Here is a 27,646-nt window from a genome sequence, read left to right on the forward strand (position 1 = left end):
CTGAAACTAGCTCCCCAGAATCCCACATTATAGTGGTTAAAAGCAGAGTCTGGACTCAGAAGGTGCTGGGTATGAATCACAGCTTTACTACTTATCAGCTGTTGTCCTCATCTGTAAAATGGGGCAATAGTCATGGTCTCATGTGCTTGTTATGGGCATTATATGCCTGGTACATGGCAAGTACAAAATAAATGATTTGTTATTGTTTTTATTTGACAGGACTCCAGACCCCATCCTCCCAACTCCACCCCCTTTGGTCTCCATGGAGACCCGAGGGCGGCTTTAGGGACTCTGGCACTGAAGATGGAATAGCTTTCCCTTGTGGGTCTGACCTCCTGGGTCCCCTGGCTGATTCCTTGCTTGGTCTTGGACATGTCAGCTCTCTCTGGGCCTCAATTTCCCCCTTTTGCTGAATGACAGCCTGGACTCCATATTCCCTATTTAGGACTCCAGCGCTCCTAAAGGCAGACTCTCAGGGCTTGAAAGGTAGAAGCATGCTACAAGAAGGCAATGTCTGTTCAAAGGTGTGTGGGCTGGGGGAGGCGTGCTGTGTGATTGATCCTGCTCCACCTGAGATGGTCCCGGCACTCCAACACAGGGTCAAGGTGCTGCCAGTCACTCAGTCCCTGCTCTGAGGTAGCTCAGACCAGGTGTCCCGAAAGCAGCCTAGGGACGGCGGCCAAGCTTCAACACTGACGCGAGAAAGGGGTGGAGTCGAGGGAGGGGACGCGGTCTCAGGAACAAAGAGGAGGGCGGAGAGGGGCTGTCCTGAAGGCTCTGAGACTCCTACGACCCCAGGAAACTTACCTCGGCTCGGGGCGCCCTCCCCGACTTGGCGCAGAGCCTGCGTCCCCCTGCCGATGCCCACCCGACTCGCTAAAGCCACCGAGGCAGACGACCCCAAGACTCCAATTTCCGACCTCCCTGGCCCGCGAGGGGCGGGGCCTTCCTCTCGGGGCGTGGCCGTCAAATTGAATTTTCCCAATGGGGCACGAGAGTGGGAGGCACCCAATCGAGGGTTGGCTGGCGCGTCGGAGCGGGGCGGGGCCAGCCGGGCTGCTGGCGCGGCTGGACGGGCAGCTCTCCGCAGAATCCAGGGGACGGTTGCTGAGCGGGCCTGGGACACCGGGTCGCGGCGCCTCCCGCCCGCGCGTGTCTAATCCATCTGTCGGGTCCCGAAAGAGCTAAGCCGAGCCTGCGCCGGACGGGTGGGCTGGACTGAGAGGTGGGTGTGCGGACCTCGGGGGGGGATCCTGGTGCTGGCCCAACGTGTCCGGGGGTGGAACCCGGATGTCTAGACAAGAGTTCTGGAACGTCCAGATCTAGGAGCCCCCACCCATACGAGAGCTCTAAGCCATGGGATAAAGTTCTGAGACTGTTGGGGGAAGACGCCCCCGGATTCCTAAGAGACTCCACGCCCCACAGGGGCGCTAGTCTGTGGCGGCAGAAACCCTGGGGAAGCTGCCACAGAATCCTGAGGCCCCTCACAATGTCCGGCGACCCCAGACTGTGTGACAGGGAGGCATGGGATTGGAGAAGGGCAGCGGCAGGGATCTTCTTATAGTCCCATGGGTGTCCTAGATTAGGCATTAGGGACACCTGCCCCTTAGAAGAACAGACATGGGGGGAATCATAATGTCCGCAGAACCTAAGGCTGGTGACCACTGGACAGTCTTGAAGAGGTTTAACCCAGACAGAGTAACTAGGTAAGAGGCAAGGATCCTAACAGGCAGAGATTGGGAGGTTGACACCTCTGAGCCTACCAGGATTGGAGGAGGAGCAAGCAGTGACTTGAACAGGCTGGGACCCACACACCCCAACTGTGTGGAGTGGTAACCCTCACCTCCCACCCATGCACCATATGGGGTGACTTCCCAAGTGACTGTTCTGAAGAGAGGGAAGGGATGATTGAAAGATGAATCAACAGGAGGTGGGGGGCAAGCCTGGGGCCACACATTAGTCAGTCACCATACATTAACTAAGCATCCACAGCGTGCCAGACCAGGGCCCCTCAAATTCCAGACAGACATTAGTTGGGTCTACAGGAGGAAGGAGAGATCTGCCCTGGGAGGCTGGGCCAGGATCTAGGGATCCATTTTGATGGGCAGCACTGGGGCAAGATGGGGCTCTTGCCTCTGTCACTGAGAGTGTTCCAGGCCCTTGAGGGCACTTTGGAAGGGAGCTTCGGAAGCCGGAGATGACGAAGATTTTGATTACATCCTTCTCTGCCCTCTAAGTCTTTGGCTTCCTCCTTGCTTAGTGACAAATCCTTGGCCCTCTCCAATCCTCTCAGTTTGCCTGAAATCCAGAGGTTGGGCAGGTCAGCTTCTGAAAGCCCTTCCAGGTGGGGAATTGAATTCTGTATGAATTGGCAGGAGGTGCTGGGTGCCTGGACACCTGGCTTCAGGAGGTCTGGACAGCAGAGCTGACTCCAAGAATCGGAAGACACAGTGTACCTTCCTATACCTGGGGGAATGACAGTGGTGGTGGCAGCAAGAACTACGGGTTCAGCCCACAGCCAGGAGCTGAGCCTGCCGAGTGGGTGGGGGCTGGGTAGGCCCTGGGGATGGGTGGGTGGGGCAGGAAACTGGAGACTGGAGTGCACCCCCTGGTGGTGAGCACAGCTTGGGTGGGTCTTGCCGGGCCCTGGCTTCTCAATCCAGGTCCCTGCCCTCCCTGTTTGAGGTTTAGACAGGATGAGAGTCCATCCCAGGCCACACAGCAGACTGGCGGCCAAGCTGGCAGGGCTGGAACCAGAGATCCCCTACCCTGGGTTTGGTGAGTTTTCCAGCAAACCACCCTAGGGCAGAGGGCAACTTCCAGCCAGGAGCCACATTACAGGATGGGACAGTAATGGACGCTCCTAGGTTAGAGAGGGAAAGTAAGGCACAGAGCCTAAGTGCCTGTGGTTTCTAGAAGCCCCAGCATGCCTGATTCATGTCTGTCCCCTGCAGAATTCTCTGAGCTGGTGACAGGTGCCACAGGCACTGGGGATCTCACCAGAAAGGAACCGACGGAGCTAGGGGCCAGCGAGATGGCGGACGAGGCCTTAGCTGGGCTGGATGAGGGAGCCCTTCGGAAGCTGGTAAGTGGCCCCATCACCCACTGTGGGGACAGGAAAGCCAAGCCAGAGAGGCAGGGTCAATCCAGGGTACCTCTCAGCTGACAGGAAGAAGTGGTGGGGGAAAGGTCAGGAGGAGGGGGACATGGGAACAGGGGTAGGCCAGTTCCATGTGGCTGATGCAGAGGCCGTTGTGGCATGTGCCTGTCCATGCCTGGCGCTGAAGCCTAGTCCCTCCCAACCCTCCACAGCCACCACCTGTTTAAACAGTAACTGCTGTGGACTCGCCCATATGCAGCCACAGGTGTGGGGAGGCTGGATATGCCTCTCCAGAGCAATAGCTGGGGCAGTGCCCACCCCTGGAAGCTGGCCCAGTGATAATGGTAGCAGCAATGATTAATAATGCCAAGGCCTGGCAGGGGGCAGGCTGGGTACCGGGCATACCATGTCACAGAATAATCACAGCAGCTCTGAAAGCCTGGGCACTGCGACTCAAAAGAGTTGAAATCACCTGCTCAAGGACACCCATCTAAGAAGGAGCTGTGCCAAAATCCCAGCCCCATAGTGGGCCACGGGGAACCAGAGTCCTGGGAAAGTCAAGGCCGGACAAGGCCATAAGAGAGAGACAGGCTTTGCGGCCCTTGTGGATTCTGTGGCTTCCCATCTCATTTTTCTACTCTTGAGTCTCAGTTCCTCTACCTGTAAAATGGAGGGAGGGAGGGAGATGTGTGTGCACACAAGCTCTAGGTCCTAGAGTTGGCATGGGGACAGAATGAGGCATGGACCCAGATCTCAGGTGGAGGAAATATGAGCCCACTCCATTCCCTTTCTTGTTCCTCTTCCTGAGAGCCCTGTCTACCCCCATGCGCAGAGAGGCTGTAGGGCAACCCAGTGGGGCAGGGCTCCTCCCCCAATCCCCAAGGCCAGGCAGCCTGACCTGGAGGGGCCAGAGGAGCTCCATCTCCCCAGTCCCTGACCCTTGTCCATGGGGGTAAATTAAAGATTTACCTTACCTAGAAGACAAGTGACCCACCCCACTCTCATACCTTCCCCTGCAGGCAGAGGCTGGAACCAACCAGCGTAGCCCAGCCACTGAGCAGTGCCCAGCTGCTGCCATGACCTCCCCAAGGCACTCTGCCTGTTGTTCTCGGACCAGTGCATTAGACTCTCTGGGTGTCTGCCTCTCCACTATCACCGCAGGATGTGTGCAGCCTGGAGGGGATGGGGTTGGGTTTCCAAAGGTGCCCACCAGTCAGTTCGACCTCCCCTCAGGAAGTCCAAGTCCCAGTGGGGGTCGTAGAGGCAGCGCAGTCCAAAAAGAGGGAATGCGAGGCCAGGTTCCCGCGCATCCTCATCTCAAGGTGTCCACAGGCAGGCTCAAGGTTCTTCAGCCGCCACCTCCCTCTCTCATGCGAGGCTCGGGAGGCGCTGGAAAAGAGTTTCGGAGAGAAGCTGGAGCAGTGGTTGAATCTCTGGGAAAGGACAGATGAGAACCTGCCCCGGTGTCGGGATCGGTGCCGCTCGAAGTCTTTCCGACCCCGGGAGCGGCTCCTCCAGCACCCGGCGACCGCCATTACTGCGCCCCGCGCGCCGGCCCGGCCCCCGCTGGCCTCGTGGCAAGAACGGGGGCGTCCCTAGCCGGGCTCCTCCCCGCGGGGCCGGGCCTTATAAGGAAAAGCTGGGCCCGCTCCGCCCGCCCTGCGCCCCAGCGTCTGACCGATTTGGGGACGCTGGCAGTCGCTTCCGGCCCCGGCTCCCGCACATTCTTGAGGATTGGGCCGCGGATGGGAGGAATGGGGACGCCTGGGGACTTGCACGCCGCGTGCCCCTCCACCACGCGCCGGGACGCCCTCCGCCTCGGTCCCGAGTTCGAGTTCGACCTCCGCCAATCAGCTGGGTGTCCTGGGGACCTTGATTTCTTCCCTTTAGATCGGGACACTGAAGGAGGCGGTAGCGGGTGTCTTCCTACCTGGCTACCCTTTCGGCGCCTAGCGCGAGGCCGGGTGGGCGAGGCGAGGGCGGTGCCCTGCGAGGGAGGGCGGTCGCAGAGCCTGCGGGCCTTCAGCGCCCCCTGGCGAGGCTTCGCTCCACCGCCGGCGGGACCCGCATGGGCAACTGGGGGAGCTGGGACTGAATGCCTGGAGAGCCCCCTCCGTTGTGCTGTTGGGGAGACTGAGGCCCAGTGAGACCTCAGGGCCTGCCAGGCGTTCCCAACAGCGAGGGCAGAGAGTACACGGAGAGCCGGCCCCTCAGGGGGAGGAAGCACCCTCTTTCCTCCCGGGAGAATTTCACTGGGCAGTTTCGGAAACCGCCCCATCCCCTTCCCCTTCCCCCTTGGTAGACAATGGCGCTTTGTACTTCCTTCCCTCCCTCCCGCAGCTCCCTCCTTACACAGCGGTGGGGCCTGGGAGGGTGGAACTCGGGACACACAGAGGAGACACTGTGGTCCAACCTTTGCCTCCAGGCCCAAAGGGAAGGGTCGTGCCAGAGGGTGACCAGTGGAATGAGGTTGTCTCCAGCCTTGCCCACCCACTTTGGGGGATCAAAGGGAGGCTTCCATTTTCCAGATGGGGACACTGAAGCTCCCGGGGTTGTGTTGTAGAGGTGGCCAAGTTCCTACATCAGGCTTTTGTCAGAGACAAGGACCCCATCTTCGAGCCCAGAGCACTGAGAATGGGGATCTAGGAGACAAAAGGCTAGCCCTTGCCCCTCTGGGCCTCTTTACCCTCTTTACAGAAGGGACCGGACCCTCTGTCCCCTCTGGCCCCCAGCCTCCAAATGTACCACAGAAGGTTCTAGGCCTGAGACACAGCCAGTACCGGGGGCTGGGGAGTGAGCCTCATTCCCCCCGCCTCTGCTATAAGGTCTCTTTAGGCCTCAGAGCATCTCTAGTCCAGGCTAGAGGGGCCTCCAACACAGGATCCCTGAGGTCCTTACCATGACAAACAGACCCCAATAGCAGAGGTATCTTCAGTCTAGGGCAGGCCCTGGAGTCAGAGAGACCTGGGTTCAAATCCTGGCTCAGGTCATTTGACCATGAGCAAATCACATCTCCTCCCTGGACTTCAATCTCCTCATCTGTCCAATGGGAATAACAGTATCTAGGGTTTTTGTGGGCTTAGGACAAGTAGGGGGCTCAGCACAGTGTTCGACTCACAGGCTCTCCATAAATGTTACTGATGCCTCGGGTATCCTGCCCTTCCCATTTGCCCCCTCGTCTCTCTCCCTCCTCCTGACTGGCTAGAACCAAGTATGGAGGTGATGCTTATTGCAACTGCAGCTATGTACAGGACAGCCCGAGTCACTGTTCCCAACCCCACCCACTGGCAAATGAAAAAACCAAGACACAGAGAGCTTAAGGGATATGCTCTTGATCACCTAGCCAGGATTGGACTACGGCTGGAACCAACTAGGGGCTCTGGCCTGAGTTTCAGGGGGCCTTCTCATAATTCCTCAGGAATGTGGAGCCTGGAGGGCTCTTCCCCCAAGACTCTCCCTGCTCTCTTCAGACTAGGACAAGCTGGCTCATGGTTGAGTTGGGCCAGCCCACACTCCCTGCTGAAAGCTATCTCCATCCCATCCCCACCCTTGCCACCTGGCCTTCCCGCTAAGCAGAAACGAATGATGGGGGGCGCTAAAAAGGGAGATGATAGAGGGTTCTTTGGCCCTATCCCTGAATGATTTGGGGGGTGGGGACAGAGGAAATCACCCCACCTTTACTGGCTCCCTTCTGGTTATCAGACCCACACTGGAGGCTTATCTCTGCCACTATCTTCCAGGGGAACCCTGGGCCAGTCCTCTCTTCCTTGAGCCACAGAGGATCTGTATGTAGCAGGTGGCTCTACATGGTGGAGGTGTGGGGGAGGCAACAGGATTGGCTGACTCACTCCAGAGAAGGTGTTCTTTCCTTAACCTGGCTAGACCAGTCACCCCCAATTTCCCAGGAGCTGAGGGGCTGAGAACCTGGTAGAAGCACCTGTCACCCAGGGATGCCCTCTCTAAGGCCCTGGGGTGGCCCCTAGTGCCAGCCACCTTATATGTCTGGGGGATTGGTCCTCCCACTCTGCACCCTGGCTCCTTCGATGGTGGCTAGGGCCAGGCCAATGCAGTGGGGACAATAGCCCTCAGCCAGGCAGGACTCCTGAGCACCTGCCCTCAGTTTCCCCATCTGTAGATGAAGCAGTCAACCCCCAGCTGGGCTGTGGTGTTTGGTGACTAGACCATGGGAGCCTCCCTTGCTCAGAGGGTGGACTTCAGCTGTCACCTTTCCCTCTAGGGACCATGTTAGTGGCCCACAGGGTGGCCTCCCTCCTCCTCCTGCAATAGCTCCCTGGCTTTTGGGGATCTGGGCTCTGAGGGGCAGGAATCGAGTTGTAGAAAGGAGTGCCTGGCTTGGCACCTGGCATAGGTGGGCGGTTTCTGGCTGTTCACTCACAGTCGTGTGCTCTGTGAACCACAATGCAAAGTGGGCTACCCAAGATCCCTGAAACAGTGGGCTGGGTCTACCCCCAGGACCCTGCGTGGGCAGGCAGGCACGTGAAGAGCTTGGGACATAGGGAGTGGACACAGGCCACACATTGTGCCCCAGGCAGAGCCGTGGGCAGCTGGTGCCAGCCCTCCGCCCCTGGCAGCCAAAATGACCTGCCCCTCGCCCCCACTGCAGCTGGAGGTCACAGCGGATCTGGCAGAGCGGCGGCGCATCCGCTCAGCCATCCGGGAACTGCAGCGGCAGGAGCTGGAGCGTGAGGAGGAGGCCCTGGCATCCAAGCGTTTCCGTGCCGAGCGGCAGGACAACAAGGAGAACTGGCTGCAGTGAGTAGCGAGGGGTGGAACATGCGGGTGAGAGGGTGAGTGTGAGCCCCGGCTCAGCTCATGTGTGCAGGCAGGCGTGCGCACAAGTGTATCTGTGGACTGCATGTGCCAATGGCAGTACGTCCACATACGCTTCTGGAAAAACAGGGATGTTTGTGGGCATGGAGCACGTACTGATTGTGGTGTCGCGGCCGTGCTGAGTGTGTGGTATTAGTGCCCACGTCCATGGGCATATGAGTATTAGTGTGCAGTCAGAGGGTGTGCACAGCCACATGCCCTTCTGCCAAGGTTCTGGGTACTCTGTTCTGGCTCCTACCCTTAGCCCACATCCTCCACGACCTGGCCGTGGCAGTAGTGGTTACAGTCATGATGTCTCTGCAGCTCTCAGCAGCGGGAAGCTGAGCAGCGGGCTGCCCTGGCACGGCTGGCAGGGCAGCTGGAGTCCATGAACGATGTGGAAGAATTGACTGCACTGGTGAGGCCCAGGCTGGGGCAGGGGATGGGGGCAGGGCAGGTGAAGACCTGGACTCCACAGCCCAACACCCGCGGCCTGTCTCTCACCCACAGTTGCGAAGCGCTGGTGAGTATGAGGAGCGCAAGCTGATCCGAGCTGCCATCCGCCGTGTACGGGCTCAGGAGATTGAGGGTATGTGGCCTGTCCCGGCCCCACCCCTGCCCTGCTGTCTGTTGTCCACAGCACCTCCCCACCACTCACCTGCCACTTGCTCCTTCCCTTGCAGCTGCCACCTTGGCTGGGAGGTTGTGCGGCGGGCGTCCCAACAGTGGCTCAAGAGAGGACAGCAAGGGGCGAGCGGCACACAGGCTGGAACAGTGTGAGGTAAGGAGAGTGGGAGGGTGGCCCAGTGTCCTGTGCCCATGGATGCCAGTAGCACAGAGTGCCTGCGTGTCTTTGCTAGGCTGGTATTTGACTGTAAGGGGCCCACCCCTGCCATCCAGCCTCTATTTAGCAGCCAGAGGGATCTCCCAGAAATGCAAATCTGGCCCTGGCACCTCCCCTGCTTCAATCCGTCCCAGGGCTGCCCCTCACCCTCCACACAGCCCACATCTTTACCTTGGCTTATGGGGCCTGCATGTGAGACCCCACCTGGCTCACAGTTCACTCTCTATTTTCCAGAGTGTGGGTGAGAGGTCAGGCCATGCAGGTTCCCTAAGTGGCCAGCAGAGGCCGCTGGGTCCACGGTCCTGGCGGGACCCCACTCCCACTCCAGATGAACCAGGCTAAGGCCAGGAGTCAGGAACCTCCACTCCAGGGATCTATTAAGGCTCCCGTCCCCAGTAGGTCTCCTGCCATACCCACCCACTGACATCAGGACCTGGTCCTCTCTGAACCCCTTTGGCTAGGTAGTGCCAAGAGATTGGGAAGTGGGGATCAGAGACTGCCCTTAGCATGCCAGTGCCAGTGCTTGCGCAGGTGTGCCTACAGGAAGCCATGCCCTACCACTCTGCTTTGCATGCCCTGCCCTGGGCACTTGCCAGCCTGGCCCTCAGTGGTGGGGGTGGCGCTCAAGGCCTAGGGAGCCTTGGTTGCATCCTGTGGGTCCCTTACAGGTGCCAGAGCGAGAGGAACAGGAACAGCAGGCAGAGGTCTCAAAGCCAACCCCCATCCCTGAAGGCACCAGCCAGGATGTGACCACAGTGACACTCCTGCTGCGAGCCCCACCTGGGAGCACATCCAGCTCACCTGCCTCACCCAGCAGTTCACCCACCCCTGCCTCTCCTGAGCCTCCATTGGAGACTGCCGAGGCCCAGTGCCTTACAGCTGAGGTTCCAGGCAGCGCAGAGCCACCCCCCAGCCCACCCAAGACCACCAGCCCTGAGCCTCAGGAGTCTCCAGCGCTCCCCAGCACTGAGGGCCAGGTGGTCAACAAGGTGAGTCTGGACGAGGGGCAGGGATGCCAGGCAAGTGAGCAGGTCTGGGAGTCAGGCCTTGCTCAGGCCCTGTTCTTCTCCCTTGCAGCTTCTGTCTGGCCCCAAAGAGACCCCGGCTGCCCAGAGCCCCACCAGAGGCCCCTCTGACACCAAGAGAGCAGGTGAGGGTCCCAGCAGGGGTAGTCACAGGCATCTGCCTTCCCCGCCTCCCGCCTCCCTTTCCCTGCCTAGAGAATGGGCTCTTGTGCCTGGCAGCTCCAGCTTCCTCAGGTCCACGCAGTCCCTGATACTGCACCCCACCCCTGAAGTGTCCCCGCCCTCAGCTAGGCCAGCCTCCCCCTCCACCCCCATGGCTAGAGGCCTCCCCTGCAGCCTTGAAAGGCAACGGGCCTCAGGCACATTCTTCTCCCCAATAAGGGAGTCCACCCATCTCCCAGCTGGAGCTGTGGGCAGCACTGGCCAGGGGGGCTGTCCCCCCTCCCCATCTGCAGGAAGGATCTGGGCACCCTTCCTCCAGCCTAAGCCTCGCCTGGCCCCCAGGAGTGTCCAAATCATCCTAGGGTCAGTGTGGGACGAGAAGGAGGTGCCTGTAGGAGAGATGCAGCCGAGTGGGGATGCCGGAGTGTGGGAGATCCAGGAGGGGATGGAGAGGTGGGGTGGGGGTTGAGTATAGGAAAGGGTGGGAGGCTAGGGAGGTGTAGAGGAGAGGATTATGAGAGGTGGACGCCCACTATCCCCTGTCTTTTCTCTTTCCCCACATGGCCATCACCCCCTCCCCAACCTGCCAGACGTGGCTGGACCCCGACCCTGCCAACGCTCCCTGTTGGTGCTCAGCCCCCGCCAACCAGCCCAGAACCGAGGTACTACCTATTCTCACCCTGCCTAGGATCTGGGCAGACCCTGTCCCACCCAGTCGCTGACAGCCCTCCTGTTCCTTCTAGAGTCCACCCCCCTTGCCAGCGGACCTTCCTCGTTCCAGCGGGCTGGCTCTGTGCGGGACCGTGTCCACAAGTTCACATCTGATTCTCCTATGGCTGCTAGGCTCCAGGATGGCACGCCCCGGGCTGCCCTAAGTCCCCTGACCCCCGCAAGGCTCCTGGGCCCCTCCCTCACCAGCACCACCCCTGCCTCCTCCTCCAGCGGCTCCTCCTCTCGGGGCCCCAGTGATACCTCCTCCCGGTTCAGCAAGGAGCAACGAGGAGGAGCCCAGCCCCTGGCCCAGCTTCGAAGCTGCCCCCAGGAGGAGGGCCCCAGGGGGCGGGGCTTGGCTGCTAGGCCCCTTGAAAACAGAGCAGGGGGGCCTGTGGCACGTTCAGAGGAGCCTGGTGCCCCGCTGCCCGTGGCCGTCGGCACTGCCGAGCCAGGGGGCGGTATGAAGACCACATTCACCATCGAGATCAAGGACGGCCGTGGCCAGGCCTCCACAGGCCGGGTGCTGCTGCCCACAGGCAACCAGAGGGCAGGTAGGCGCCCCTCACTGCCTCCCCAATGGGGATGAGTGCCTGCAACCGCACCTGTGCATACAGGACAGGTGCTGCGGCCAGGGCTCAGGGTGTCTCCAAAGGGTGTGCTGGGAGCGAGGGCACTATCAACCTTGTCTGGCACTGCCCTCACTCCACCTGATCCTCCTGACAGCCGCCTTTCTCCCCACTCAGAACTGACACTGGGGCTGCGGGCGCCCCCGACCCTACTCAGCACCAGTAGTGGAGGCAAGAGCACCATCACCCGTGTCAACAGCCCTGGGACCCTGGCTCGGCTGGGGAGTGTCACTCACGTCACCAGCTTCAGCCATGCCCCCCCCAGTAGCCGAGGAGGCTGCAGCATCAAGGTGAGCCCCTCCTCACCCCACCAGCCTCACCATCCGTCAGCCTCACATACACTGCTTCAGGGTGTAGGGCTAGCAGGGTTCCTCTGCTCCTCCCCTACTGCACACACAGAGAAACCGAGGCCCAGAGAGGGAAGGTGGCTGCTCACAGACCACAGCCAGTCGGTGGCAGAGCTAAGGCCAGACCCTAGCATATCAGTCCCTAAGTGTGTTGGAAGCTTACTCTGTACTGGCGTTAAGCTTCCTGGATGCTGATCTCTGATCCTTAGTCCGAAATTGGTTGGTTCATTCCTGGTGAACACATGGAGAAACTGAGGCTCAGAGAGGGTGGTAAGGGCTTGCTCCCCTCTTCCTGTGGCAGCCCCAGTGCCCCTGCGCCAACCCACACTGGACATCAGCCCCGAGGTGTAGAGCAGCTCATCTGCTCATCCAAGATCAGCCTGGCCCATTAGGAGATTGGAGATTAGTGATTAGCATCTACGTCAACCTCCCTGTGGGGGTTGGGCAGAAGCTCTGATGGGGGACAGACAGGCAAGGGGGCGCCAATCAGGTGAGGCAGCAGTCTAGCAGGTGCCTTGGGAACTGAATACGCAGCACCCTTCCATTATTCATTCTCAAGCCCAGGATCCACTAGCCGGGAGCTCAGCCGGGAAAGGGATCCCCAAGCGGGCCACCCGGCTGCCCAGGTAATGCCCTCTGTGCTAAACCAGGGACTGAACGGGACTTTGGCTGAGGTGAGATGGCTAGAGCCAGCTTTGGGCCTTCTCAGGGGAGACAGGGAGAGAGTGAGGGAAATCAAGCACCCTTCCTTTCCAAAAAAGCAGGATCCAGCTGCCCTCTGACAAGGGATTGTGTGGAGTGGGGTGGGGGGACCAGCTGAGGCGCTTGAGGTGGATGGGAGGTGCCACAGTGAGACCTGGGTCTGACACCACCAACTTGCCTCAGTTTACCCATCTGGAACCAAAGGGGACAGGTGCTGTGCCCATAATGTGCTTGCTCAAAGTCTGTGGTTGGACGTGAGCACCATGGGCAGGCCAGAGGGCATTTATGTAAGACCAAGACACTTTTTGTAGCAGATCACTCAAAGTCCTGCCTCCCTGTGCCTCCATTTCCACCATCTGTTCCAGCTGTCTAAAACAGCTGGAGTTAGGGTAAAGGGTAAAGGAGTACAGGCTGTGGAGTCCAGCAGACTGATTCTCACAGCTATTGTACACGGTGGCTCAGCCAGGTCCATTCCCTGTTCCCTGCCTCAGTTTCCCCACCTGTGAGACATGGGACCCTGATCTCAGTGATCTTCAGAATCCATGCAGTCTTACTGTGCTGCAGGCCTATGATTTCTGTAGGGCTAGAGCCAGGCCTGGCGATCCGCCTGCTTGGGCTGGCCCCCCCTCCCCCACTGCCCCTTCCACGGAGGAGCCCAGAATAGGTTTCTATTTGGGCTGCAGCTCCAGCTGGCTGGTGGCGGGCTGGGAGGCAGGGGCGGGGCAGGCCTGCTGCCCTTGCCTTTGCCCTCAGACCAGCTGCAAAGACTCAGACACTGTCAGCCAGAGGCAGCAGCCCCTGCCACGGCCCCACCATTACCCCCCATAGAGTCCCCACCAGCACCATGCCGGGGGTACCAGGGCCTGGGCCTGAGCTGGCTGCAGCCCTTGAGGAGCAGTTGGGCCGGGCACTGGAGGAGCTGCGGGCGGTGGCTGAAGCAGGCCGGGTGGCAGTGACCCAGGCAGCCGAGGTAGCTGTAGCCACCGTGGAGCCGGTGGCCCGGGCAGCTGAAGAGCTGCGGGCAGAGAGAGCAGCACTGAGCCGGCGGCTGGATGCACTGAGCAGGCAGGTGGAGGTGCTGAGCCTACGGCTGGGGGTCCCACTTGTGTCCGGCCTTGAGCCTGAGCTGGAGCCCAGCGAGCTGCTCCTGGCTGCCGCCGACCCCGAGGCCCTCTTCCAGGCTGCCGAGGATGCTGGGACCCCCGTGGCCCACCCACCTGCCTTCAGCACCCGCCGCCGCTCCTCCACCGGCACCACCCGCAGCACTAGTCTCGTAAGTCCTTCTGGGTTGGTGGGAGGGGGTAGTTTTGAGCCAGGTTCTGCCTCCTCTATGACTTTAGGTATGTCACCACCTTCTCTGAGCCTCAGTTTACCTATCTTGACAGGGGACTGGGGCACTAGTGCTCTAAGACTAGGGCAAGAGGGTGCCAGGCTCCAGCCCTGAGGCATGCGTGGCAGCTGCCTTGGCAGCCCCTGGCATGACCCAGGCCCCAGCCCCCAGCTCCCCGCCGCCCTGCACCCTGGCGAGACCAAGCCTCCCTGAAACAGCTGCCACCTCGGCTCTCCTTACCCTTATAGCAGACAGAGAGGCCCTGCCAGGAGAGGAAGGGCCATAATAGTTGGCTTGGGGCCTTGTCTTCAAGGGGCTAGGGAGATGCCCTGGGAGGGCTGCAGGGCTAGAGACTCCTTAGAGGATGGTTTCCAGCAGGGGCGAGGTAGGGGGAGGTGGTAGAGAGGAGAGCTTCATAGAGGTCTTGGCTCAGGGCAGCCCCAGTCAGACACCTGGTCAGGAGCCTACAGGCCCCGGGCCAGCCCTCTTGGCAAGGTGGCAGGCGGATGGGGGGCAACATGTGCTGCCTGGGCACTGGCCCAGGAGGACCTAGGCCTTGGGAACTGGCAGCACAGAGCAGAGCCTGCCTGGGAGGGGGCTGGGAACAAAGCAGCAAAATGAACTGAGGTTCAGGAGTTAGGCTGCCTTCAGCTCAGATCCCAGGATGCATCACACTTAGAGAGAGACTGTGGGCAAGTCAGTTAGCTGCCCTGAGCCTCAGTTTTCCCTTCTGGTTTTTTTTTTTTTTTTTCTGGTCTTGTTTTGTTTGCGACACGGTCTTACTCTGTTGCCCAGGCTGGAGTGCAGCTGCGTGATCATAGCTCTCTGCAGCCTCTAACTCCTGGGCTCCAGTAATCCTCCTACCTCAGCTTTCTGAGTAGGTGGGACTACAGGTGCACACCACCATGCCTAGCTAATTTTTTATTTTTGTTTTTGTAGAGATGCGGTCTCGCTATGTTACCCAGGTTGGTCTCAAACTGCTGGCAACAAGTGATCCCTCCCCCCTCGGCCTTCCAAACTGTTGAGATTACAGGCATGAGCCACTGCGCCCGGCCTTCCCTTCTGTTAAATAGGGACAGTAAAATCCCTAGTGCTTATACAACACTTACTATGGACTGGAAATCATCATCATTATCACTATCCATTGTATTAATACAATTCTGGGTATGTGGGAAGCCCTACAAGACTTTCAGTGCCTCTTCCCTGACTGACGCTGACATGGCCATCTTTGGGCAGGCAGGCTGGCAGGCTAGTGGTTATTTCCAAGGCGTGCCAGCAACCCGAGGATCTGCTCCCCTATCCACTGGAGACATGATGAGTTTCACCCATACCCCTGCTTAAAGTCCATGCCGTCTCCCCACCCTGCAGATGGAACCAGAGCCAGCAGAGCCTCTCGCTGCAGCAGTGGAAGCGGCCAATGGGGCTGAGCAGACCCGAGTGAACAAAGCACCAGAGGGGCGGAGCCCTCTGAGCGCTGAGGAGCTGATGACTATTGAGGATGAAGGAGTCTTGGACAAGATGGTATGGCCAGATCCAGTGGGCTGGGGGTTGGCAGAGGTCAGCAGGCACCAGGTAGGCAATGACGGGCTCTATATGCAGCTGGATCAGAGCACGGACTTTGAAGAGCGGAAGCTCATCCGGGCCGCACTTCGTGAGCTCCGACAAAGGAAGAGAGGTAGAGAGCCAGTTGCCCTACCCTAGATCCAGCTGCCCCATTCCCCAGCTGCTCCCCTCATACTCTGGGGTCCATTTGTGGACACCCCAGCTTAATAACTGCCCTACCCAGCTTCTCCTTCTCTAGACCCAGCAGTTCCCTTGGCTATTCCCCGCTGGATCCAGCTTCTCCTTCCCTAGCTCCTTCTCTCCCGCTGGTGACCCCAGTTATTCTCCCCAACCAGCTTCTCTTCTCCTTCCTAGACCCAGATACTCCCTCCCGCAGCTACTCTCTCCTTGGATCCAGTTGCCTCTCAAAGCACTGTCAACGACTCCTTCCCTGAATCCAGATACTCCTTCTCCCTGCTGCTTCTCTCTCCCTGAAGTCCGTTGGTTGCCATCTTAGCCTCTGCCCCATCCAGCTTCCCTTTTCCTGGACACAGCTACTTCCTCCCCCAGATAGTTCTTCTCTGGACACATCTATTCATTCCCTTAGATTCTGGGTTCAATTGCTTCTCCTCTCAAACACTCTCAATTACTCCTTCTCTGAATCTAGCTGCTTCTGCCAGGGCCCACTGATGGCCACCCCAGTCTCTATCTCTACCCACCTACTTCTATTTTAAGCCCAGTTTACCCCCTTCACTAGCTTCTCTCCCAGCTACTCTTCCCCTGGATCAGATTGCTTCTCAGATCCCATCAATTGCTCCCTTCCTGGATCTAAATATTCCTGCCTCCAGCTGCTCTTCTCCTCCAACCAAAGACCCGCTGATGGCCCACCCAGCTACTTCCTCACTCAGCTTCTCCTTCCTTGGACTCAGCTACCCCCTCACTAGATCTAGATACCCCTCCTGACTTAGCTACTCATTCCTATAGAAACCCTTTTTGGATCCTTACCCCTTTGAGTTCAGCTATTCCATATTCTCTAGTTTCTGCCTGAGTCCATCAACCCCTTCGCACACTCCATTCCCTGTCAAGTTATGGCTGTCCCCTCACCCCAGCTTCTCCTAGAGAGGCCCTTGTTACCTGTGTCATTCATGTTTCTAACAAGCCACCCTCCACCCCATCTTGTGTGCCCCATGCACCTGTGCATCTGTGCTGTGTGGGTGTTGGTGGCCCTTTTGCGCATGCATGGGGCATCCCCTGCCCAGACCAGCGGGACAAGGAGCGGGAACGGCGGCTGCAGGAGGCACGGGGCCGGCCAGGGGAGGGGCGAGGCAACACAGCCACTGAGACCACCACGAGGCACAGCCAGCGGGCAGCTGATGGCTCTGCTGTCAGCACTGTTACCAAGACTGAGCGGCTCGTCCACTCCAGTAAGGGGCCAAATGGGGCCCAGGGCTCAGGGTGGGAATACATCCTCCCCCAGGCCCCTATGCCTTTCACATCCTTCTCATCCCTGCCCCTGCAGATGATGGCACACGGACGGCCCGCACCACCACAGTGGAGTCGAGTTTCGTGAGGCGCTCGGAGAGTAAGGCCACCTGGCGTCGCCCTGTGCCTGCCTGCCTGTCCGCCCACCTCCTCCAGCTCTTCCTTGAGCTCTCTCTCTGTGTCTTCAACTGTGCCGTCACTTTCTCTTCTCTGCCTGCGGCTATCACCACCCCTCCATACAGCCTCCCATCCCATCTCCTGATGTCCAGCCCAGGCCCTCACCTGGTGCCCCTTCCCCTTTTTTGCAGATGGCAGTGGCAGCACCATGATGCAAACCAAGACCTTCTCCTCTTCCTCTTCATCCAAGAAGATGGGCAGGTGAGCACCAGCACCCAATCCCTGACCATAGAGGAGTCAGTGCCACAGGGGACCTAACTGCAAACCCGTTTACAGAGGGGCGGGCTGGGCACAGTGACTCTTGCACAGTGACTCTTACCTGTAATCCTAGCACTTTGGGAGGCCGAGGCAGGCGGATCACTTGAGGTCAGGAGTTTGAGACCAGCCTGGCCAACATGGTAAAACCTCATCTCTCCTAAAAATACAAAAATTAGCCGGGCGTGGTGGCAGGCACCTGTAATCCCAACTACTGGGGAGGCCGAGGCACAAGAATCACTTGAATCTGGGAGGTGGAGGTTGCAGTGAGCCGAGATCGCTCCACTGCACTCCAGTCAGGGCAACAGAGCGAGACTCAGTCTCAAAAATAAATAGATAGATAATAAATAAATAAATAAATAAATAAAACAGAGGGGTAGACTGGGATGCTGGGAGGTAAGAGGTCTATAGCCAGGGAGGGGGCAAAGTGAGAGTTAATGATCCTGCTCTCTTTGGGACCTCATTTTATTCTCAACCACAGCACAGGAGAGGTGGATGCTCAGGGAGGCCAGTGAGTTGCTTAGGGGCTCACATCTCTGAGTGGCCGCAGTAGCATTGAACCCTTACAGAGGCCTACCTACCACACTGAGCTGCCTGGTGGCACTGCCACTTCCCAGTATCTGCAAACCATGTCCCAGGTCACACAGCACCTTTATACCTTAGCCCCATGAGAAAGGAGGGTACCCCCATGTAACAGAGGCTGTTGGGGCTGGCAGAAAGCAGGAACAGGATCAGAATCCAGGATGAGAACCAAAGGGGTCCAGGGACTCTGAGTCAGACAGACGTTGTTCAAGTTCTAGTTCCGCCCATCACGTCCTCTGAAATCTTAGGCAAGTTACTGCCAGAGGTCTCAGTTTCCTCACCTTTAGTGGAATTGGTAAGGCCCCTCCCTGCTCTTGTGAAGTTTAAAATGGCACACAGGAAAAGATCAACAGAGATGAATTATTATTATTACTATTATTATGCTAGTCATCATTTTTATTATCGGATAGTGTCCAGAAGCTGAACTCCCCTGTAACTTGAGGGTACAATGAGCCTTCTCAGAGAACTCCTCGTGGGTGGGGGAGGGGGAGGCGGAAACCTGTTGAAAACCTTGCTGTCATTTGAGCCTCAGTGTACTCCTCTAAAATGCGTGTGATGAGGACGCCTCCCTCCCTGGCAGGCGTTTGTGGCAGTGGAGATACTAGTGTGCTACAAGACCCCCCCTCCTCCTCGCGAGTGGTGGCCCAGGCTGGGGAGCAGCCCTCCTCTCCCTGCCTAACATGCGCCTCCCCAACCCCTAGCATCTTTGACCGCGAGGACCAGGCCAGCCCACGGGCCGGCAGCCTGGCGGCGCTCGAGAAACGGCAGGCTGAGAAGAAGAAAGAGCTGATGAAGGCGCAGAGTCTGCCCAAGACCTCAGCCTCCCAGGCGCGCAAGGCCATGATTGAGAAGCTGGAGAAGGAGAGCGCGGCCGGGTGAGCTGCAGAAGTGGGCTGGGCAGTGGGGGGCGGGGCTTGATAGGCAGTGGGGGGCGGGGCTTGATAGGCAGTGGGGGGCGGGGCTTGATAGGCAGTGGGGGGCGGGGCTTGATAGGCAGTGGGGGGCGGGGCTTGATAGGCAGTGGGGGGCGGGGCTTGATAGGCAGTGGGGGGCGGGGCTTGATAGGCAGTGGGGGGCGGGGCTTGATAGTTGGCCCGGCAGAGGCGGGAAGACCGCGCGGCTAGATCTGTGGTGCAAAGGCCCGAAGGTCATGGAAGGCGGGGCCTGGGAGCCACTGGGTGGGCCCACAGAGGCATGCCCCTTATAGTCGTGTGACCTGGTCCTGTCACCGCCCCTACAGCAGCCCTGGCGGACCCCGCGCAGCCGTGCAGCGCTCCACCAGCTTCGGGGTCCCCAACGCCAACAGCATCAAGCAGATGCTGCTGGACTGGTGCCGAGCCAAGACTCGCGGCTACGAGGTGAGCCCCGGGAGGCCACGGGGCCTGGAGGCCTCCCCAGACCCCAGCTCAGCACCTCCCTCTTAGCAGAGCTCCTATTCCCCAGTACACTTCCCGCCACTGTGTGGCCTCACAGGGAACATGGAAAGGCTCTTGGGGTGAGGGAACTGAGACTCAAAGAGGACACAAGGCAAGCCCTAGATTCCAGAATCAGTGATAAAGTAACAGGGCCTCTTGGGTGGTGGGCAGAGTTCAAGGCTGGATCCCACTCTTGGAGTCCCCTCCTTGTTGCTCTGTAGGAGGCCCTGAGTCAATTTCTCTAAATGAGGAAAGGAGTGATGAGGCATGACCATAGCCTTAGCTGGGAGGCGCTGGGCCTCTCAGTAGCTCTGTCCCTCAAAAATGCAAATATGGGAGTTGACAGGCTGACTTGGAGGAGGCTCATGTTCCAACTGTTTACTCATTGTGCAAGCTACAGGGCCTCTCTGTGCCCAGTGCCCTAGGTCTGGAATACCAGAATGCTGAGGGGTAGCCAGCAGGGGGGAGTTGCCCCCAGGGTCCTGACCAGTCCTCCTACGGCTTATAGCACGTCGACATCCAGAACTTCTCCTCCAGCTGGAGTGATGGGATGGCCTTCTGTGCCCTGGTGCACAACTTCTTCCCTGAGGCCTTCGACTATGGGCAGCTTAGCCCTCAGAACCGACGCCAGAACTTCGAGGTGGCCTTCTCATCTGCGGAGTAAGTGTGGGCCCTGGCCCTGCTAATGTTGCTGCACATCTGGGGCTGGACATCGGGACCAGGCCCAGTTGCCCTGTGAACCCCTGGAGCGGGCCAGCCACATTGTCAGTCAGCGGCTGAGACCCCCTTCCCCAGAGAGTCCCCGTCCTTCTCCATCCCCGCCCACCCGCTGCTGAGCGTGCCAGGTGCCCGCCGGAACGAAGGAGCCTCAGGCCGGCCTACCAGCCTAGGCCAAAGCCTACCAGGTGGCCCTGTCCATATCCCCTCCATCCTCCCTCTGCCCCCTTCTCCCTCTCTCTCCCTTTCTCTGTCCTGCTCTCCTCCCACTATCACCAGAGCTTCCTGCTCCCACGGGATCCCGGCTGGAGATTCCAAAAGGAGGCTCCTGGCCCGGGCACCGTGCCCGCCCAGCCTATATAGTGCTGCCAGAGGCTTATATAGGACCTCAGCAAGCCCTCCACTTTGGAATCGTTGCCCCGTCTGCTCACCTCACCCTCAGCACCCTTCTCCATCTGTCTTCCCTTCTTTCCCCTTCTCTTTCTGGTTTCCCTCAAATTTCTTTCTCCTCCTCCTTCTCCTCTTCCTCCTCCCCCCACCTCCTCTCACGCCTCCCTCACCCCCTCTCCCCGGGGCACAGCCCTCCTCTCCAACCTTGGTGCCAACGCCATTGCCCCCACCCCGCGTTCCCGCTTGCCCCTAGAGTTCTCTGCACCTGTGACTGGTTTGGCCCCCACCCCTGTCTGCATTGCACACCATTAGTGATGGGTAGTGAGCGGCACGTCCACAGTGGGGAGGCGGCATGCGGGGGGCTGGCAGACTGCAGCACTGGAATCGTAATTGAACTCATGTCTCTGTGTGTGTGTGTATGTGTGTGTGTCTCTGTTTCCTCCCCTCTCTCTTCTCTGCCTCTTCCCTCTCTTCCCCACCCGGGGCCCCGGCCTCCTGCCCCCATCCCCCACCCCTTCCCGGCCCCCTACCCTCCCCAGGACCCATGCGGACTGCCCGCAGCTCCTGGATACAGAGGACATGGTGCGGCTTCGAGAGCCTGACTGGAAGTGCGTGTACACGTACATCCAGGAGTTCTACCGCTGTCTGGTCCAGAAGGGGCTGGTAAAAACCAAAAAGTCCTAACCCCTGCTCGGGGCCCCACGGTGAGAAACGCCGCCTCTCCCACCTGCCCCGTTTCACCAGAATCTGCTCAGCAAGGCCAGAGAGGGTCCAGGGAGGCGGGTGGGGGAAGTAAGGGGGGCATTTAGTCAAGCCAGAGGAGCCAGACATAGCCCTGTCTTCTGGCAGTTCAGGGCCCAGCAGGCGAGACCATTCTAAATGGGCAGTGATGACCCAGGTGAGCAGCACTGTGATGGGGGAAGCCCAGGGGAGGTGCCTGACCCAGGCTGCAGGTCTGGGCCCCCCATCTGAAAAAAAGTGCAAACTAAGCTGGGATCTGAACAAGTTCAGGCTAAAGGAGGGAGAGGGAGTTCCAGGCAGAGGGATCAGCCTAGGCTTAGCAGGGCAAGAGAGCTGGAGAGCACAGCACATCAGGAAGGGAAGAAACTTGAGTCTGGAAATGAGGGAGGAGGGGGCCACAGTTAGAAGTTTGGCCTTCAGGCCAAGCACGGTGGCTCATGCCTGTAATCCCAGCACTCTGGGAGGCCGAGGTGGGCAGATCACGAGGTCAGGAGTTCGAGACCAGCCTGACCAACATGGTGAAACCCCATCTCTACTAAAAATACAAAAATTAGCCGGGCATGTGGCGCACACCTGTAATCCTAGCTACTCAGGAGGCTGAGGCAGGAGAATCACTTGAACCCAGGAGGCGAAGGTTGCAATGAGCCGAAATCATGCCACTGCACTCCAGCCTGGGTGACAGAGCGAGACTCCATCTCAAAAATAAACAAACAAAAAAAAGTTTGACCTTCCTCCTGAGGACAACAGGAGTTATAAAGGGTTTCCAAACAGAGAAGGGATGGATATAGCATTCTAGGACCTTCCTTGGATGAGGCTTGGATGAGAGATGGGATGGACTAGATGGCTGGAATAGCTTAAGAGCTAGAGAGACAGGCTTCCCAATAGATCTGGTTTGGAGAGGGAGAGGGAAGGTCAAGAAGTCTACCAGGCTCCTGTGTGGGCACTGGGGAGTTGGTGGTGCCATACTCCAAAGTGGGGAGCTCAGGAGCAGGACCAGTTCAACAGGAAGATGTTTCTGGCTGGGGTCTCTGGATCCTAAGCCAGCTGTGGCATTTCCTCTCTGGTCACCTCACCTCAGTACCAAAGTAAAGAATTCAGATCCTAAACTAACTACCCCATTACAGACAAGGAGCTCAGAGAGAGAGGTGGGCTAAGACTGTCCTGGGGGTGGGAGGGAGAGGGAAGATGGTTAGGTCAGAGCTGGGGCCAGAAACTGAGACTCCAGACTCCCCACTTAGTGGCTGTTTTCCTTGCCCCATCACTGCGTTCCCGCCCATTTTGTAGAGAGGATTAAAAATAGAGACCCAGAAGGAGCAAGGGGATTGGCTGAAGGAATGTGAGTCAGTGACAGGTAGGGGCACACTCAGATGCCCCTCAGGGCCTGGAGCCATTGTGGGGGGCAGTCCACATGTGCACACACACACTCAGAGGAGTGCAGATGAGTGGAGGATGGGCTTGGTGCTATCTCCAGATCATATATGGACTTAGGAGCTGCTGCCCAGCAAGCCAGCTTGGAGGGAGAAGGGCCCAGCCCAGCCCTGATCCAGTTGGAAAGTGTGACTCAGCCGTGCTGTTGCTCAAGTTGCCTGGTGTTTGGCCTGTCACTGGGGCAGCCTGAGCCCTGAGCCCTGAGCCCTGAGCCCCAGTGTAAACAATGGCTTTATAAGGTCTCCAGGGAAGGGAGTGGGGCGGGAGGGAGCACCAGGTTGGAGAGGGAGGTCGGGATCCCCGGGACAATAGCCACAGCTGGAAGAAGCTTCAGAGAGAGGCTGCCTTTGCATCATGGTACAGCTCGGGAAACAAGCCCAGTCTGGGATAGGGATGACCCTAGGGGCACGTGGCACATCAGCGGCAGACCCAGAACCCTCTCACTCATCCTAAATTCTTGTAAGGTCTCAAATGAGATAGGGAATAACTGTCCTGTTCTAAAGAGGGGGAAACTGAGTCATAGAAAAGGGCCTTATCTAGCACCCACAACTGGTTAGGGATACAGTCTGGACTGAAACAGAGGTATTCGGTGTTCTGCCTCCCAGGTTTCTTCTCTGAAGGAGTCCAGGTGAGCTGGGGGTAGGCCCAGCCCTACGACAGTTTTGAGTTTCTCCATAAGGGCACAAGATGGGAGGTGGTCTTGGGTTCTCAGGTTCTTGAGAATAAGGAGCAATTGTTGCCATTATACCTTCCCCGCCACAGGAAACTCATTCAGCAACATTGAATGCTTGCTATGTGCCAGGTATGGCAGATAGGAGAAAGCAAACAGGGATCAAGGCAGAAGAGGTCTTGCTCTGGGGGTTGAGGGACAGGGGAAAAGGAGCCAGAGAGCAGACTCCAGCTTCAGAGCTCTGGGAGCTGTCAGTTGCTTAATAGGCACAACCCACTCACTCCAGAGTGGGGAAAAGGCTTTGCCAACACCCAGAACTGGGTGCCTGGGTCCCATGCGGCCTAGCCTGCACTTACTAAGCCGTGGGGCTTGAAACAAATGGCTCCTCTGCTCTGTGACTCAGTTTCCTTATCTGTGAAGGGCAGCTAGCATTCTGAAGGATGGCCAGAAGGGTGGTTCCCCCCACCCCCCGCAAGCATGGCGTAGATGGTCCATTGGTATTGGCTGGGATCCTCATCTGCCTCCCCTGCTCTACCCAAGGCAGGTGATAAGGGTTAGAGAACCCCTCTGCTGCCCACACGTTCCCTGGCCTCCATCTCCAGCAGCAGGGTTATCCCCACCCCCTGTCAAAGAATAGGGGTCCCTGGGCCTCTCAACAGGAAGCACCAGATCAGGCAGCTAGCAGACAATCATCGGTGGACGACAGGGTCACTAGAGTGAGACCTGTCCATAGATAAAGATTGGCCAGTGATGAAGCCCATCTGGGTGCAAAGGCCGAGCTGAGAGGCTTCTACCAACTGGAGTGTGCCAGTGAGGGTGAGCAGAAGGCGGTCTCCAGGGAGAACATGGGCAGGGTTTGGAGCCAGCACCTCCCCAGGGTTGGAGGAAGCAGACCCAGGACCTGCCTGACTGGGATGGGGCTCTCTTCTGCCATCTCCGCCTCCACCTGCCTAGCTCTGCTACTTTGCCCCGAGGGATGCCTCCAGGCTTGGGTGGATGAAGCCAGGGGCTTCCTGCCTTCCTGGAAGGCTTTTCCCTGTCTGGAGTTTATGAAAGACCAGCAGGCAATGCGGCAATAAAAAAGACCTTGGGGTAGAGGGGCGCCACAAGAGGCGGGGCCGGCAATGACATCCAACCCCGTGCCCCCTCCCTGCAGGATGCTGGTGGACTGTGTGCCCCTGGTGGAGGTGGAGGACATGATGATCATGGGCAAGAAGCCTGACCCCAAGTGTGTCTTCACCTATGTGCAGTCGCTCTACAACCACCTGCGACGCCACGAACTGCGCCTACGCGGCAAGAATGTCTAGCCTCCCCGCCCGCATGGCCAGCCAGTGGCAAGCTGCCGCCCCCACTCTCCGGGCACCGTCCCCTCCCTGTGCGTCCGCCCACCGCTGCCCTGTCTGTTGCGACACCCTCCCCCCCACATACACACGCAGCGTTTTGATAAATTATTGGTTTTCAACGATCCTGACTCCTCTCTGCGTCTCCTGGGGATGGGGAGGGGGTTTGAACCGAAGGCAGCTCGGCAAGGTCTCCAACTCCAGCAGCCAGGCACTTGGGGATGCGAGGTCCCGCTGGGGTCCTCAGAGGTTCTTCTTCCGACCTCCCACCCCACCCGCCCGCAGCAACGAAGGAGTCGAGCCTCAGTTAAGGCAGGAGGGAATTTAGTGGAGCTGGGGAGGGAAGAAAGCGGGGTTGGGAGAACCTCCCCAACCCCATCCCTGCTGGCCCGGGGACGGGCATCGGCTCTCAGCAAGAGAAGTATTCCCGGGATGCCAAGCGCTTCATTCTGTCTCCAGGACTCAGGCAGGGTGGTCCCAGCTCCGCCGTGCCCCCGGACCTACAGGTCGGCGTGGTCCGAAATTTCCTCCGGGGGCTTCGCGGGCGCCCACACGTACTCGGGGGGCACCTGCGCGTCGGGCGCCGCCTTGCGGTAGAAGCCCAGCTCCTGCACCAGCGCGTTGATCTCTTCGCGGGTCATTTCACTTAGTGGGATGCGCTGAGGCGGAGGAGGGGCGGGGTCAGTAGGCTGGGCCTCGCCTCTGGCCTCGCCCCCAGCCCGCCTCCCACGGCCTCACCTCCAGTTCCTCGTAGCGGCGGCCCAGCAGCACGAGCTCAGGGTCGGCCCCAGGGAGGTGTTTCATCACCAGGTTGTGACTGGAGGTGGTGTTAAGGAGGGTGGTGGTGGGCAGAGGGAGGTGGTGGTTCCCGCAGCCTTACTGATGGGAATAGCATTGCCTCCTTTGCTGAGCGCTTACTCTGTGCCCGGGTGGGGCCAGGGTCTCCGCTTATACGTGAGAAAATTGGGGTTCAAAGAAGTAAAGGGCCCTCCTCTCCATTCTGTGGCAGTCATCACTAGTCAATCTCTCTCGCCCACCCAACATGGAGTCCACCTCAGAATCCTCTGGGAGCCACTACCAGTCAATTCCACTTGTCAGTTGAAAACCATCTGCCACCCCTTTCTGAAGTTACGTGGAGATTCTCCCAGGTGCCCACCCCGTTTCCCCTCCCCCAGAACGGAAGGATACTAGAATGGAATGTCCTGGGTGACGAAAGCCTTCACCTGGGGAGGAACCAGAGCATCAGCGACCATGACCTCAGTCTCCTCGAGGTACAGACGGGACACTGAAGCCCAGTGAGGTCTAAAGCAAGTCAGGTGCAGGCTCCTGACTCTCAGCCTAGGGATCCTTCCCCCACCCCCCCACGCCCCAGTCATTGGGACCATGTTGCCCACTCCACAAGAGGCTCAGGGGGAACAGAGCTAGGGACCTCTTCCTTCAAACTCACCTCCTTTAGGCGGTTCAGCTGTCATCCCCCACAGGTCTGGAGGGGGATAAAATGGGATAGGTCAGGAGTCCTTCACATTTATTCCAGTCACACTCCCAAAGCCATACATCCTTATCCCTGAGTTGGGTTGGGCTGCGAGTTACCCCCAGATCAGCAGTTCCCAAGGTCTGAAGGAAATGCTGGACCCTTGTGGGCAGAAGGGGGAACTGTGTATACAGGTGGAGAGACTCAGGCCTAGAGACACCAGGGGAAAAGAGCAAGGCCAGAGACCCACAGTGTGCCTGCCAGCCTTGGGGCCTGTACATCCTACTGGCTGTTGACTGACACCCAATGCCCAGGAGAAATGATCACCCCACTCCTCTTAAGCAGTAGAGACCTGGGCTTGGCCTTTGATCCCTGAAATCTCACAGTGGAGGCAGAGCAGAAGGAAACACCTCAGAATGGCCCTGGGGGCCCCCATTGGAGACACATACCATCTGGTCCCTACTCTACACAGGAAGACTTCACCCTGCCTGCCACCTGCGGCCCAGCCCCACCAGACCATATGGTTGCTTCCCTGACATGGGAGGATGGGAGGGCTCCTCCCTGCCTTCCCTGAGGAGATGCCACCATCCAGCAGGAGTCTAGCCCCCAGGACCACCCACTCCAGCCCTCCTCCATCGTACCCTCAGCCCTTTTCTTAGAGACAGGGTCTCACTACGTCCCCCAAGCTGGTCTTGAACTCCTGGGCTCAAGCAATCCTCCTGCCTTGGCCTCCCAAAGTGCTGGGATTACAGGCGTGCACCACCAGCACCCAGCCATTCTACACCCTTTCGTCAGACAGAGCTGACAAAAAGCTCAGAGGGGGGCTGTGATGGCCAAAGTCACATAGCAAGACAGGGACTCCGAACGGGAATTTCCTGGTGGGGGGAGGATGGGAGGCTGCTGCAGAGTAAATGTTGGCAACCAAGTTCCCAACTCGGTTGCCCCTCCGAGTTGGCCCCCTTCCCCGGATCCTGCATATGGGAGGAGGCACCCAGAAAGTCTTCTCTGCCCCCAGGAGAAGGAAAAGAGACTCTCCAGCCCTGGAACTGGGTCGGGGGGGAATTCCAGGAAAACATGAAGTGATGGGGGATGGGAAGTTAGGACAGGACTGGGAGTCAGAGGCCACGAGAAGAGTTAGCAGACTGCGTCAGTGTGTCTGGGTGTCCGCTGTCGGACCGGGTAGGGGGAGCTGGGGAAGGGTTCGGAGTTCCAGGCCCCAAAGTCGGTGTCTCAGGCTTCCACAGTGGATGCTGGGGCCATCTGGGGCTAGGGAACAGGAAGGATGGTCCCGGCACCAGGGGGAAAGCAGGGAGACTCGAGGTTCGAGGTGGTCCTGGGGCTGGGACGGACGGTGCTCCCATGGGGCCGCAGGGTTGGGGGACGGTAGTGCCGGGGCTGGAGGCCAGCGTACTCACCTCTACCCGGGCGCGGGTTAGGCCGCTCAGACGGTTCCAGTCCGGCCGGTAGGCAGTGGCGGCTGTGGCTGGGGCCACAAGCGCCGCGAGAAGCAGCAGCAGCGCCAGCGGAGGCAACAGGAGGCTCATCGGGACCTGGCCGCAGATGATGCGCAAGCTGGAGGCGAACCTCCGAGTCGCTGCGCCACGTCTGGGCCTGCAGGCTGGCCCCGCCCCTGCCCCCGCCCCCACCCCCACCCCCACCCCCACCCCCACCCCCACCCCCACCCCCACCCCCACTCCCGCTAGAGGCCCAGTCCCGCTGGAGACCACGCCCCCAGCGCTCGGTCTCCGCCCCAGGG

At 59.1% G+C, this 27,646-nt stretch overlaps 2 protein-coding genes across 8 annotated transcripts; one reads left to right on the forward strand and one right to left on the reverse strand.

Moving 5' to 3' along the window:
• Window positions 1–398: 398 nt before the first annotated feature.
• SMTN (smoothelin) lies at window positions 399–24,544 on the forward strand. 7 transcript variants are annotated; one of them, XM_054542931.2, is made up of 21 exons: window positions 399–528; window positions 2,692–2,778; window positions 2,955–3,085; window positions 7,725–7,873; window positions 8,255–8,348; window positions 8,441–8,519; window positions 8,614–8,711; window positions 9,443–9,763; window positions 9,852–9,924; window positions 10,552–10,623; window positions 10,705–11,226; window positions 11,419–11,591; window positions 15,049–15,201; window positions 15,280–15,355; window positions 16,482–16,646; window positions 16,742–16,804; window positions 17,013–17,082; window positions 18,420–18,593; window positions 18,959–19,076; window positions 19,642–19,793; window positions 20,780–20,942. In XM_054542931.2, exons 1-21 carry the CDS (start codon window positions 414–416, stop codon window positions 20,922–20,924), a joined length of 3,030 nt encoding a protein of 1,009 aa, XP_054398906.2. In that variant the 5' UTR covers window positions 399–413; the 3' UTR covers window positions 20,925–20,942.
• A 182-nt stretch (window positions 24,545–24,726) lies between these two features.
• On the reverse strand, window positions 24,727–27,534 carry SELENOM (selenoprotein M). The gene is made up of 5 exons (XM_024240231.3): window positions 27,306–27,534; window positions 25,867–25,902; window positions 25,608–25,642; window positions 25,158–25,236; window positions 24,727–25,078 (listed from the first exon to the last, which is right to left on the reverse strand). Exons 1-5 carry the CDS (start codon window positions 27,432–27,434, stop codon window positions 24,920–24,922), a joined length of 438 nt encoding a protein of 145 aa, XP_024095999.3. The 5' UTR covers window positions 27,435–27,534; the 3' UTR covers window positions 24,727–24,919.
• Window positions 27,535–27,646: the final 112 nt, after the last annotated feature.

The sequence above is a fragment of the Pongo abelii genome, chromosome 23 (assembly GCF_028885655.2).
Source record: "Pongo abelii isolate AG06213 chromosome 23, NHGRI_mPonAbe1-v2.0_pri, whole genome shotgun sequence".
In the NCBI taxonomy this organism is placed as follows: domain Eukaryota; kingdom Metazoa; phylum Chordata; class Mammalia; order Primates; family Hominidae; genus Pongo; species Pongo abelii.